General features: G+C 53.1%; 1 protein-coding gene across 1 annotated transcript; it reads right to left on the bottom strand.

The window, feature by feature from the left end:
- Positions 1 to 730: 730 nt before the first annotated feature.
- On the bottom strand, positions 731 to 1,585 carry CHC_T00006458001 (hypothetical protein). The gene has a single exon (XM_005718503.1). It carries the CDS (start codon positions 1,583 to 1,585, stop codon positions 731 to 733), a length of 855 nt encoding a protein of 284 aa, XP_005718560.1.
- Between the last annotated feature and the right edge of the window lie 11,373 nt (positions 1,586 to 12,958).

Raw genomic sequence — 12,958 nt, 5'->3', positions numbered from 1 at the left:
ACGAGGAAACTGTGTGTGTGGAGGGATCAGGTAAGAAAGAGAATGTAGAAGTAATGTCGCTGCGCTTGGGGATGCTCGGACCGCACACAACAGAAGTACAAAATAAAGAAGAAAAAATGGAAATATGAGGATCAAAGTCATGAGTCTCTTGACTTAGAGGATATTGCACATGAAGATTGTGTATAGACGTCGATGACGTCAGAAAAGGGACTGATCGGGATCATTCACCAGTCTGGAAACCGCAAAGGGAGGTATTCACGCACTAGAGAGCTGGTACATTCTCTCGCTGAGGTGCGGAGGTAGGCATCGAGAAGGCCTGAAGGCCAGGAAGAACGGGAGCCCTTCTGTAGGCACCGAGAGGCCAGTAAACGAAGGAATGTTAATGATCGCATCACCTCTGGTCGGCGGCCTCTTGCGGATGAGCAAAGTAAGAGAGAGGGTAATAGGTGATGTGCGACTGCAGTAGCAGGGACCCACTGAACAAGCAAAAGAGGAGGAAAGGAAGTGATGAGGAAGATGCGACCGCGGCGACGGGGCGCAGAAGGAAAAGGAAAGGAAAAGAGGAGGAGGTCTGTACTGCAGGTTATAGAGGAGGAAGTCCGTGGTGACGGGGCGCATGAGAAAAGAGGAGAAAATTTGAAGGATGAAGGAGTACTCAGGAGGGTTTCATTTATTTTTCCAAGGGATGAGGGTGACGTTGCGAACAGCGCCACTCCGACGAGGTACCACCTCATGAGCTGGAGGTCGAGGGCAAATTACGGAGGCGACTCACGGAAGGATTTACCTTCCGGAGGAAATGTGAGTAGTCGAGCGAGGATCCTGAGGTCCTCCAACGAAACCTCTTTGATGGGTTCCGTCGCCACGCCATGAGCGCGCAGGACGGAAGCGCACACATCTGAAGTAGGGCAAGATTTTTTGGAATTTTTGAGTGAAGGAGAAGTCGCCTCACGCGACGCGGGTTTGAGGTCACGTGTTGGAGAGAGGAGGAGAGGGGTTGGTTCCCCTCGGCTTTTGGGAATTGCACGGACAAACAGGCTCTCAGTGGCCTCTGTCCTTGGAGATCTGACCTCCAACGAGGACGCCAGGGGGAGAGCTCGTGCACGGGAGAGATGGCGGAGGATGGACAAGCTGGGACCTCAAGTGAATTGACGGCACAGCTGGTGAGACCGGCTGGACAATGGAGGTTGAGGGAGCCGCGAGTAGCTACAGGAGGCGTAGCGGCAGTGACGCGAGAACGCGGAGATGAAGGTCGTGATGGCCTTGTGCAGATATTGGAGACTCGGGGGTCTGTGGGTATAACTAGTTCGGTGACGGGGAGGGGAATTTGATTCCCAAATCGGCGGCTCAGCTGAGCCTTCGCCGCTGAAGACAGGGATCCTGACCACGGGTTGAACCAGGCTAAATCGCCTGCTGCACAGCGAGTCCGTCCGGGGGAGAATGATAGACGTTGGTGCGTGACGGAGCGGGAAGAATTTTGACGCGGAATCGCGTCCCAGTTCACGCTCTCTATTTTGTCGAGCAGCAAATGGACTTCGCTATCAACATCCGCACCGCCCAGAGGGACTGTGAAATCGAGCAATTTCATGCGTTCGATTAGTTTAGGAGGCAGAAACCAAAGACGCCAGCAGTCATAGGTTTCCCAGAGTAATGTCGCTGACACTTTACCACACCATTCGGTGAGGAATACGACCCAAAGCCCGTGCCGCGGATCGCAAAGATAACTTCCGTAATAAGTGAGCACTGGACCAAGCTCTGCCCAAAAACCCTGACACACTTCGAACTGTCCCCACTAGGAAGGGATTTTTTGATAACGATTTGTGTAATGGTCTCGCGCAATTTCTCGCGCCTCTAGCATGTGGTATGATACGAAGTAGCCGGTGTCCGAACGGAGACGACGCCCCGCTCATACAGTAAGTTGGAAGAAGGGAAGGTTCCCGCGTTTGAGATGACGGAAATTTTCCGGAATGATGGCTCGCGTCCAGAACATGGCTTCGTCGGTGGCAGTCCGTTGGTTATACCAAAGGAGATTTGCCTCTCTTACGGAATCCCCGGCGGTCCATTTGATCATGCTCTAAGTAAGATCACTCTACTTCCGTACGGTACTGCCAGGTGTCACAAAAATAACTGGCAGGTATGAGACCGTCGGTCAGTTGTAATTCGAGGCGATCGTAGACCGCGGACATAAACCGCGCGGAGAGTACATGACGACCATGAGGGGAGTAGCGGCGCAAAATAAAAGGAGGAACCGCGATGCGGGCTCGCCAATCGTAGGAATGGATGGCCACAAGGGGGAGGTTACCGGGTAATATACCAGCGCCGTCGGCAAATTTATTTATACCAGGGCCGTCAGCAAATTTATCTTCGATATTCATAGTGTCGCGAACGCCAAGATCGCAGAACCAAGGATCAGCCGCGAACAAGAGGGGATGCGCACGCATGGATTTGTCGTGTAGTTCTGCGAGGGAGGAGTAGCGACGAGGAGAAGGAGTGATTTGGGGAGTGGGTTGGAAAATCGTTTGTGAAGGAGGATCATAAGGGGGAAGTCGAGGGATGGAAAGAAACCGACGGGAAGCCCGAGACTAGGCAGCGAAGCCAACACCCAGGCGTTTGCGGATGATAGTCTCGCTCGCTCGCCTCGGCGATACAGGAGGTGTGGGTTTCGTCTTTTCCTTGCCCATGGTGACCGTCGGTCAGGAGAAAGCTGAAAAAGAGTCGAGATGGAAAATGCAGCTGGAGATCAAGGAGCGAAGCACATGTGCAAGGACGCTCAGAATGGGGATATGTAGTGCAATAAGGGGTTGCACAAGGGGGTGAAGGGAAAAGAAACTAAGTTGGAATGTGAATAATGTAGTCCGGGATTGGGGGACACACGTGTGAATATTTGCACAGTTTTCATTTTAATTATTATTTTTTTAGTGAATTAGTTAGCATTAATTTTGCTGACATTAGATTAGATCTAGGATCTAGCGTCGCGGGCTACTGTAATGGCTCCGGCAGGGCGATATATACCTTAGCCCACTGACCACCAAGTCAGTAAAGGTAACCCGAGTTGCCGGAGTTGAATGTCGCCTTGGTCGAAGTCCGTCTCTACCAAGACGCTCCCTTTTATCTAAGCCTACGGCATCCTTCAGCGCTCGGGGTCCCCTTTCTTTTTCCTTCATTTCTCTATCCTAATTTCCCTTAATCTTGAGTTGGTCCCACCTTGTAGTATTGCGATCCGCAACGTGACGTCATTAGCCATCGGGCTTCTGTGTTGGTGCACCAGTGGTGCTTTTCTCAGAGTTGGTTCCATCGGAATCTGGTCGCGACCGATCCGGTGTTGGTACTTTTCTATCTGGTAATACGAAGGTATAGCGCTGCTATTGTTGTCCGTTCCGTCGGAGGCTGTTGCGACGACGCCTTCGACGAAGATCTTATCTCCTATATAAGATAGCGTTGGTTCTATCGGAATCTGGTTGCCATCGATTCGGCGTTGGTACTTTGCCATCGGGCGGTACGACGGTGTAGCGCTGCTACGTTTTATTCTTTCCCGACGGGATAAGTTGCGACGTCCCCGTCGAAGACCTTATCAAGGGTAGAAGGTATGAAGGCGCTCCACGAGCATTGGATTTACGACCCAGCGGGTTCGGTTTGCCTAGACACCCGCACTCGTCGAGCATTTGCCTTTTCAAGTCTCTACCACACCTATAATCCCGGGCCGGGCGTTTCTTCCTTTGCCACCCGTTTTTGGGATTCGAGCAACCGCGGGCCGAAAGCCCGCATAAAGGGAAAGGGAGCTCCGACCACTCCGTGGCATTGCGCCGGCGGCGGCTTTGGTTGTTTCGTTTGTTCGTTTGTTTTCCGACCGTGAGGGTCTTCGGCCTTGCCCACTGCCTACCAGGCGCATTGCACCACAGCGACCTTTTCGCATGAACAGTCCTCTCGAGATGAGTCCCGCCGGTCATAAGGAGCCCTCTGGACGCCATCCTCAATTCTTTCTGCGTGAGTGGCAAAGTAGAATTGATTATCGCATGTGCATTGTCTACACCAACCATCCCGGTCGTTGAGGAGTAGGAAATGAATCTCATCCACTTCAAAGGAGGGCGTTTTGCCGTCTTCATCTGTGCATGATTTGAAAAGGTTAACCCATCTCGTGAAGTTCATTGCAAAGCAAAAGATAATTTCATGCCCGCCGACTTCAAGCATATCTTTGACACATTCCAGAAAACGATTGCTTTGTTCTCCTAATAATATCGGACCATATGATCGCGACATCCACGCCGATTTCAGTGACAATGGCTTCGTCAAAAGTAGCTTCGACGATTCCGATAGTGAGAAATCGAATGATTCATGAGTGATGCGGTCTTTCTCTTCCAATAACCACTCGAAGTTACAGCAGTGAGCCCGAAACAATTCTCTTTCGCAATACCCTTTCAACCTCTTCCAAGCTTTTGCACATTCGCAACACGTTTTTCATGCCTCAGTGTCGGGGTTTCAAGTTCTGCTACCTTCTTGCTCGGAAGAATTCTCCTCTTGCGCAATTTCTACTATGAAGTCCTCATTACACCTTTGACTCATTCTGTCCGTTTCCACAGCTGAAGATGGATGAATGAGTAGTTGGAAACGAGCCATAATGGCAGGAGGCGGACTGGCGAAACGAAAATGGAGTGATACATCACTCGGCACCTCAAGTCCGTTTGATTCATTCCACACTATCAAGGAAGAATCAAACAAAGTATCGTCATGCATCGAATCATGTTCATCCTGGACCAACATCACTGCGAGAGAGCGCAAAATTTTGTCCATATCGTCCCTACTGCTCTGAGTTGCGAGAAGTTGTCCGTAAATACCGCTAGCAGGAGTTCTGAAAGTATTTCTGTGAGAGGCTGGTGGGTGTAGCATAAACCCCCGGTCGCGGTGGGGGTTTAGCTAGGTTCGCGTAAGACCTGTGCTAACGCGAGAGAGAGAAAAACACACAAACACTAGAACGAACGGGGGCGGTGGTAGCGTGGTAGAGCGGTGGGGAGCGGTCGCGGACGCGTACACGTTAGAGCGGATCGACGCGCTCAACGCCCCGAGGCGGCGCTAGTTAACGTTCTGGCGCCGACGGGCGGAGGCGGATCCGGCTCGCTCGCGTACGTATCGCGACCACTACCCGCGTTAGTTCTTGGTTAACGCGCTCGCGTTAAGGGAACGCGTTTAGAATAAGCGGACGGGGTTAGACCTGCGGTCGAGGATCTGGTTCGAAGCCCGTGCTTGTCTTGTTCCTCCCTTCCCCGCCGGTCGCCCTGTCATTTAATATACAAGTAAGTAATCTATCATAACATACTACAGTATCTATCTAGTGGCTTACACGGTAAGCTCGCGCGCCTTACTCCGGATCGCCCCGCTGTACACGGGCACAGCGAGCAGTAAGCGCGTACTTACAGCCGCGCGCGCACGCGCTGTAAAACGTGTCATTGGTGTACAGTAGCCGCCCCCAGCAGTAAATAGTCACCTTCGCGATTACGCTACATAGCCCCCCCTTAGGCGTGAACGTCCGCGTTCACTCTTCCGAGAGTGGGGGGGTTATGTTTCGCATCCCCTATGCGATCGATGTCCGTTATATCGAGCCTCGGTGCTGGCCTGCCTTGCGCATCTCTTAACGCGCCTCTACGCAGCGTCCGCTGGCGCGACCCTGTCTTCCCCACGCCAGCTTCAACCCTGTCAAGAGCGGGTCGCTTCCATTTCGTTCTGAGAGCGGGATTTCCTTCCTTTTTGCTCTTCCCTGCTTAAAACTCAGCTGCGTATCTTGTTTCCGATTCATCGGGACGTCGTCCCCCTTCCTTCCCGATGTTTCCATTTTAAGCCACCGCGCGTATGCTGTCTGAGGCAGTCTCCAGTCCGGCCCTGTAGGTCTTTGTTCCATGGCTGCGGGGTGACTGTCTTCACGGTCCCCTACGCGGCCGTTCTCGTTTCCTCTTCAGAATAACGTCCCTCTAGGCTTTCTTACTCTCGTTCCTAAACCCGCGGGTGCACTATCACCTTGGTCATGGCGTCGCCCGTGATTTTCGGGTATGTGGCCTTCCGCGCTGGGTTCCTTTTCGCGGTCCCCGGACGTCCACAGAGAAATGGGGTGTATGTGAAGGGTCATGACGGCAGTGTCGGCGCCGACAGCGAGGGGGCTGGACGTCGAGGGTGGCGACAGCGTGTCCGTTCGTGCGGCGGTTGTCCCTTCAACACTACTCGCTTCCTCGTCGTCCCTCTCGACGGCAACCGACTTCTCGCTGGGTATCGCCCTTATCGCGTTACCGTTTTCCTTCTATATAGCCTCTCTACGCGGTCAGAGGGCGCCCATGCCGTCCTCTCCTGGCCTGCCCGCACCGCATGCAGGTACGCGAAAGGCGATACGTCTTTGTGGAAGCTCTGGGTCCCGTACGGTAGGGGGAGCGTAGCGTTGACAAGATCGTTTTGTACAATTCTCGTGCGTTCAGCGGTCCACTCGTCGTCGCTCATTCCAGTACCCACGCGTGCGGTAGTGGAGGCTGTCCTCGGGTCAATTCTCGGTTGCAGTCCTCATCTGCATAATCGACTTCGGAGTCCGGGGCTTCGAGCTCTCGAAGCTGGGGCGATGGGTTGGTGTCCCCACCAAGGCCAGCTTTCTAATTGCCACGGATCCTTCGCCAGCGGTCTTGTTGAGCGGCACGCAACATTCGCCTTTCTTTTTTCTCCTGATTGCCCCTAACCTCCTCGTACGCCAGGCAGGATGAAGTCATGACCAAAGGCCTCCACAGCATTTCGCAAATGCGGAATGTTCTGCCCTGAGTACGCGTACTTGCTACTGGCATCAACTCCTCTCTCCGTCGGTCTCTACGACACAATGTTCGGTTGAAACTCCGGCGAGGGAGATCTTAAGTCGAAGCAGAGAATACTTTGGACGGTAGACAGGCAGTCCATTACATACGCTTCTCGTTCAGGAACCCCTAAAGCGCGCAAAAGCCTCCCAATCTCAACCTCCCAAATTCGTATCCTTGCGTGTGAACTCCCAAGGAGCTCGCGTTTGTCGCTTGGGGATCACGCAGTTGTTCCGGCAGAAACCGGATCGTTGCGCGACGTAAGCGTCGGACGATGTTTCCATAGGTTGCCTCGGAAGCTCCGCTACCTACGCGCTGCGCGCCCCCGCGTGGATCGGAGAATCACCCCCTATAGATGCCTGTACGTGTATCCGCTTGCCGTCCCTCGCGCCCATGATGACGCCGACCAGACCGTCGTTTTCGAACATACCACTAGTCCGTCGTCCCGCCCTACTTAGGGATGATCGTCCCCTCAGGGGCGCGCGTCACGGTTACGAACAGTTCTTGTCCGTGGGCTTATATCATCGCGGTTGGATTCTCCTTCTCGCGCGTCCTCGGACGCTTCCAGTACTGAAATAATCGTCAACTGTTGCGCTGTCAGCATTCTTGTCAGACGACGACAATCATCGCTTCTTGAGGCTCCCGTACGGACGGGGAGTGCAGTAGACGGCACCTTCGTAGGAGTTCGCGGAGATAGCTTGGGAAGAGTTCCATTTCGTAGTCTGTGTCCTTGTTTCTAAGATCCCTTTCACCCCCCGCGCTTTCCGCAACTACGCGATTTCCGGGGTGGCACCTTCTAACCCCTCCTCGCTGCCTCTCTATACGGCCCGGACCTAGACGCTTCCGAGGAGGTCACCCGTCAGCCAAGATTGGCAGCCCCTACACTCCGCCATGTCGTCAACGGGCGCAATTTGTCGAGTCGACGTGTTCGTCCGCACCGTCGCGCTCCCGGTCTCATCGTACGGGCCAGTGGACGGCAGTGCTAGATCTTCTCGCGACCGTCCGTCCTTTTCTCGCGGGGTCTTCTTGAACGTATTAAAGGAAGCGTCTCGACGTTCGAGACTCCACCACACCCGCCATGCCGGCGATCTCCTCTCTCCTCTGGGCCTGTAGTGCAATGTGCCTGGCAGGCCGCGAACACAGTCCGACGGTCAAACAAAAAGAAGAAAACAACAACAGCAACAACCACTGCCGATGGCACGCGCTACGGAGCGTTAGAGACTCCCTTTCCCCTTGTGTGGGCTTGCGGCCCACGGTAGCTCAACTCCGACGGGGGGTAAGGAAAGATGCCCGGCCCGGGAGGATAATGGTGGTAGAGACTTGTGAAGACTTGAGTGCTCGACAAGTGCGGGTAGGGCTTGTCTACGAGGATGTAACCGCGGTTCGCTGGGTTGCAAGGCCAATGCTCGGCGAGCGTCTTCAGCACCTTGGGTATAATTCAAGGTCTTCGACGGGGGCTTGTTCAGCACTACCCGACGGGATCGTAACCGTGTAGCAACGCTACTACAGACGTGTTGCCCGATGGCTAAAAACACCCTCACCAGCGCGATCGCAATCGCGGTAGGTGGTACGAACTCTGTCTTATACAGTAAGACCTTCGACGGAGGCGTCGTCGCAACAGCCTTCCGACGGAATTTGAGACAGTAGCAGCGCTACACAACGTGTTGCCCGATGGCTAAAACACCTACACCGGATCGGTCGCAACCAACTCCAGTGGAACCAACACAATTAAGAGAAATATAGAGGTAGAAGTAGAAATGAATAGGGAAATAAAGGAAAAAGAAAAGGGAACCCCCGAGCGCAAAGGATGCCGTAGGCTTAGGTAAAAGGGAGCGTCTTGGTAGAGACGGATCTCGACCAAGGCGACATTCAACTCTGGCACCTCGGGTTACCTTTACTGACTTGGTGGTTAGAGGGCTAAGGTATATATCGCCCCGCCGGAGCCACTACAGTGGCTCGCGGCGCTAGATCCTAGATCTAATCTAGTGTCAGCAAAATTAATGCCAACTAATTAAACTAAATAAAATAATTAAAAATTAAAACTGTGCAGTTATTCACACGTGTGTCCCCCAACCCGGACTACTTTTCATATCCAAATATTTTCCTTTCTTTTCACCCCCACTTTCAGGTGCGTATTGCACTACAGGGCCCCTTCGGCACGGACGAACGAATCTCGCCGTGTTTCCTTAATTGTCTTCCACTGCCGATGACGAGCATTCGCTGTATCCGGTAATCGGTGAAAGTGCAAGAGCAAAACGGGCCCCATGTTTCCTTCATCCCCGAGCCACTCGAGTAGTGGTACCAAACGCAAGCGATACGGCGTGGGCTTTTCTTCCACTTCCCACGACCCTCTAAGTCTTCCTTCCATCCCTCGATTACCCCCTGATTCCCAACATGTCGACCCTGTTGCCCACCCCGATTCTGATTCTAACGCACCATCCTCGCGTCGATACCCTGCTGCGTCGGAACTCCACGACAAGACCATGCGCCTTAATCGTGAGCTTTTTGCCTCCGCTAAATGGTTGTCAGTGATCGGTGTATGCGCCTTCGATGACATTGCTTACTCGTTCGCCGATGGCGCCGGTATGCTTCCAGGACAAATCCCCCTTCAAGCCATTCGGTCTTACGATTGGTTGGCTCGCATCGTTGCCGCCCCCTTGTCACCAATTGCCGACGCAGTCCAATCGACCAGGGGAGGTTCGACCTCCCCGTCCTCTCCAGATGTCATCAAAAAGAACGACGGCGCCGCCAGCGTTTATCGCACATTACTCTGTGCCCACGGAATAAACGAGGGGGCTCTTCGAGGAGCGTCCCTTGTTGACCTGCGCTTACTGGCGCAACTTGTCGCCTCACTGCCAAAGAAAAATATTCTCGGGTAAATCGTCCCATTGACCCCTTGCCGATGGTAGCGCCCTGCCGATCCATGTTCGGATCATTGTCCTCTGAGAGTGTTGACTCATCGTCGGCCCTTCCCTTCGTTCCACCGAAAATAAAGTGCATTTCCTTCTCCTATCCACTTCCTCCTCTTGTTACAATTTTCCTCCTCTTTTTCCAACACGTACGTCATCCTTCTCCTCATTTTCCTTTTCCTCCTCTTTATCCAACACGGCACGCTCATCCTCGAGTCCCCCCCTTGGGTACCATGTGTGTCCCCTCCGATCCCTGGATCACACCTCGGGCCTCCGTCTTCCTCCTCTTTTTCTGCGTACTGTCAATGCGGTCGCTTCTTCCCTCAACCCCTCTTTCCTTCTCTTTTCCTCGTTACTGTCTTCCTCCTCTTATCCCTTTGTCGGGCACCTCTGCTACTGCAGTTACACATCCCCTATTTCCCTCTCTTTTCCTCCGCTTGCCCACCAGATCGCCGGCTGGGGAGTCACGCCCTCTTTGTTTTTCATTGATCGGCCCACGGACCGCTCCCGACCTTCAGAAAGGCCCCCATCTTTCTTAACCTTCAGGCCTTCCCGATGCTCATGTTCACGCCTCCACGAGACAATATCCCAGCTCCCCAACACATGATTACCTCCTCTGAGATTCCGTCCCGGGACGATAGCCACACATAAAAAATGTAGGGCTCCTGGAGTAATCGAAACTCGATTCGATCCCCCATTTCTCCTGTTGTGCCTATCAGGGTGGTAACCCGCTCCAGTTCAGGTCTCCGACAATTTCCCTATTCTTCCTCCCCCTTATTTTCGAACTCCGTCTTCCAAACGGACAGTGTCCTATTGTCCTCGTGGCTTCTTCGGCGAAACTCATAATTGGCATCCTTGATAAGTCGTGGAGAAGCTTTGATAGGTCGAAATAAAAACGAAGTAGGGGTCGTGGCTACGCTCGATCCCTTCGGTCGGACCCGCCGACCTCAAGGGTGAGTTCCGTGCACAATGCTCAAACGCCCCGTTTAAATTTTGTCCTTGAAATGGCGCGGTGAAGACGTCGTGAGTGTCTCCTGTCGCGTTCTCAAAGCCTGTGCAGGGGACACCTCGTCTGCGATTTTCAACGTGGCGAGGTCAACAAGTTTCTCTTTCTGCTAGGGACTGATCGCGTGCGAAAGTCCATTTTGCGGGGGTCATATTGACTTCCGCTCCGCCCTCCCCGACATGTCCATAAAAAACATATACAAATAGGTTGTCCTTTTTTCAGTAACGCGGTGGAGGTGACCTGGGCAGCCGGCTAGAACAACGTCCTTGATCTCTGGCTAGTTGTCGACAGCTACGGCGCACTCGCTGGGGGATAGAGCGTACAGAATACCGCATAGGTACACTGAGCATACCCGGTTCGTGTCACGGCGTCGGACCTGCTGGTCGGTTCCGAGATCGTTAATTTTACGAATTGCACGAAGCTTCGACGTCCGCGTCAAAAATTATTTCAAAGGATCGCAGGGAAGCTCTGGCCCTTGAGTTTTCGTTTGCTCGCGACCGGAACCTCTTCAAAAAAAATAACTAGTGAGAAAGTAGATGGCATTTCGATCTTTTGGAGCACGACATTATTGATGGGTCAAGGTCGACGAGGCGGCGTGCCACGGTTCAGTTCGATCTCCGTGAGCCGCCTCGGTTCCAACTCCCTGCACTTGGTCGGGGAACAAACATGTTGACGGCGCGTTTCGTCCGACGGTCGAACACGACAGTCCTGAAGTGGTGTCCAACGGTCCATCAGGCGTTGGTGAGAAACGAACTACGAAGTTCAGCTCTAAGAAGTCATTACTGGAGCGAAGGGGGAGATATTGATGCATCTCAGTTTGGGTGGTAGGTGTTCTCTTGTTGTGCACGATTTGCTTCTCCAGTTAGCGCTGTCACCGACAGCTGCGCGATCGACAGTAATTCTCTTTTTCTTCCAATTCTCCGAGCTCATCGAGACGATCCTCAATTGCCAGTAGCACGTAACACAGGGCGTCATTCACTGCCCCTTCGTATCTTTTCCAAAAGCGTGTCGGCAACGATCATGATCTGGTTGATAGCTGCGACGGGATGCGACTTTGTAGCAGTGTCGGAGCGAGAGCGGGGTTAAATCGCGCTGCATCGAACAACGCGTTTTTGATCGTGACAACTACTCATTTCGTAACAAGAATTTCACCTGCACACGTCGACACGTGCATCCGCTGACTTGGTCGTAAAAATTCATCTTCCCATCGGAGGTGCCCAAGGGTAACTGCTGCCTTTCCCTTTGAAGTCAAAGTGGCTCTTCGTCTCTGACCCACTCGCTGAATCCGTGCTCTCCCATTTCTCCTCAGTACACGCCGCGGACAATCGGCACTATCGCCGAGCTTTCGGACCTTCTCCAGGGATGCGGTCCATTCTCTTGCCCGTCCCCGACACGTACTCCTCTCCCTCGTCTAACGATCAATTTTCTTTCGCCTGAGAGAACCACTCCGTTAGGCACGTAGGACTTAAACAAAGTCTCCTGGGGACGCATGCTTTCACTTCCCTTGCTAATATCCTCTTGCTCGTGCGATGACACTGTACGTCCTCCGTGTCGAAACCCTGATACTAATTTTTCCCCGGGCATCGGAGGTCCTCTTCCCTCTTTGCCGTTGTTCTCACCCGAATCCTTGACAATTCTCCCTCCATCCACGACCTTTTTCATGCGGCCCCACTGTAGTGCGTCTCCGTTACGCAATTCTTCTCCAACTACAAATTCCTCGTTCTCGAAAAATTTCCAACGTCTTCCTCCCGTCGACCGGAGGTCGTCCTCCTTTCCCACACATCAGCGGTGTTCACATAGGCGTTCATAAGTAGCGCTAGTAGGAGTCGTCGAATACAATACTGTACCAAGCCTCGCTGTTCAGCTCAACCAAGACGGTGTCTTCGATCCTTCGTTTCGTCTGCGTGTGTTGCTTCACGGCTGGGGCGAACGTAAAGTAGAAACGTGAGCTATGGCCTCGTCAGCGGGTCGACGGGCGCTGTTTCATTGCGTCGTTGACATCACCAAAAAAAAAGAAAAGAAAAGAAAAGAAAACAGGAACGAAACAGAGATTGGGGCAGGAGCGGATCGTCCGACTGAAAAGCCAGCGGTTGATCGCCTTGATGACGACGTCGAGCCAATTATCGTTGTTGACGAAGTCAACAGAAACGACAAAACAATTAGTCCCCCCCCATACGGTGTAGTCTCGCGCGTTAACGCGCACCACTTGTCCTTTGTCTATACGTGAAAAA

Source organism: Chondrus crispus, genomic scaffold (assembly GCF_000350225.1).
Source record: "Chondrus crispus Stackhouse genomic scaffold, scaffold_41, whole genome shotgun sequence".
Lineage (NCBI taxonomy): Eukaryota > Rhodophyta > Florideophyceae > Gigartinales > Gigartinaceae > Chondrus > Chondrus crispus.
This window is presented reverse-complemented; position numbering and strand designations above follow the sequence as displayed.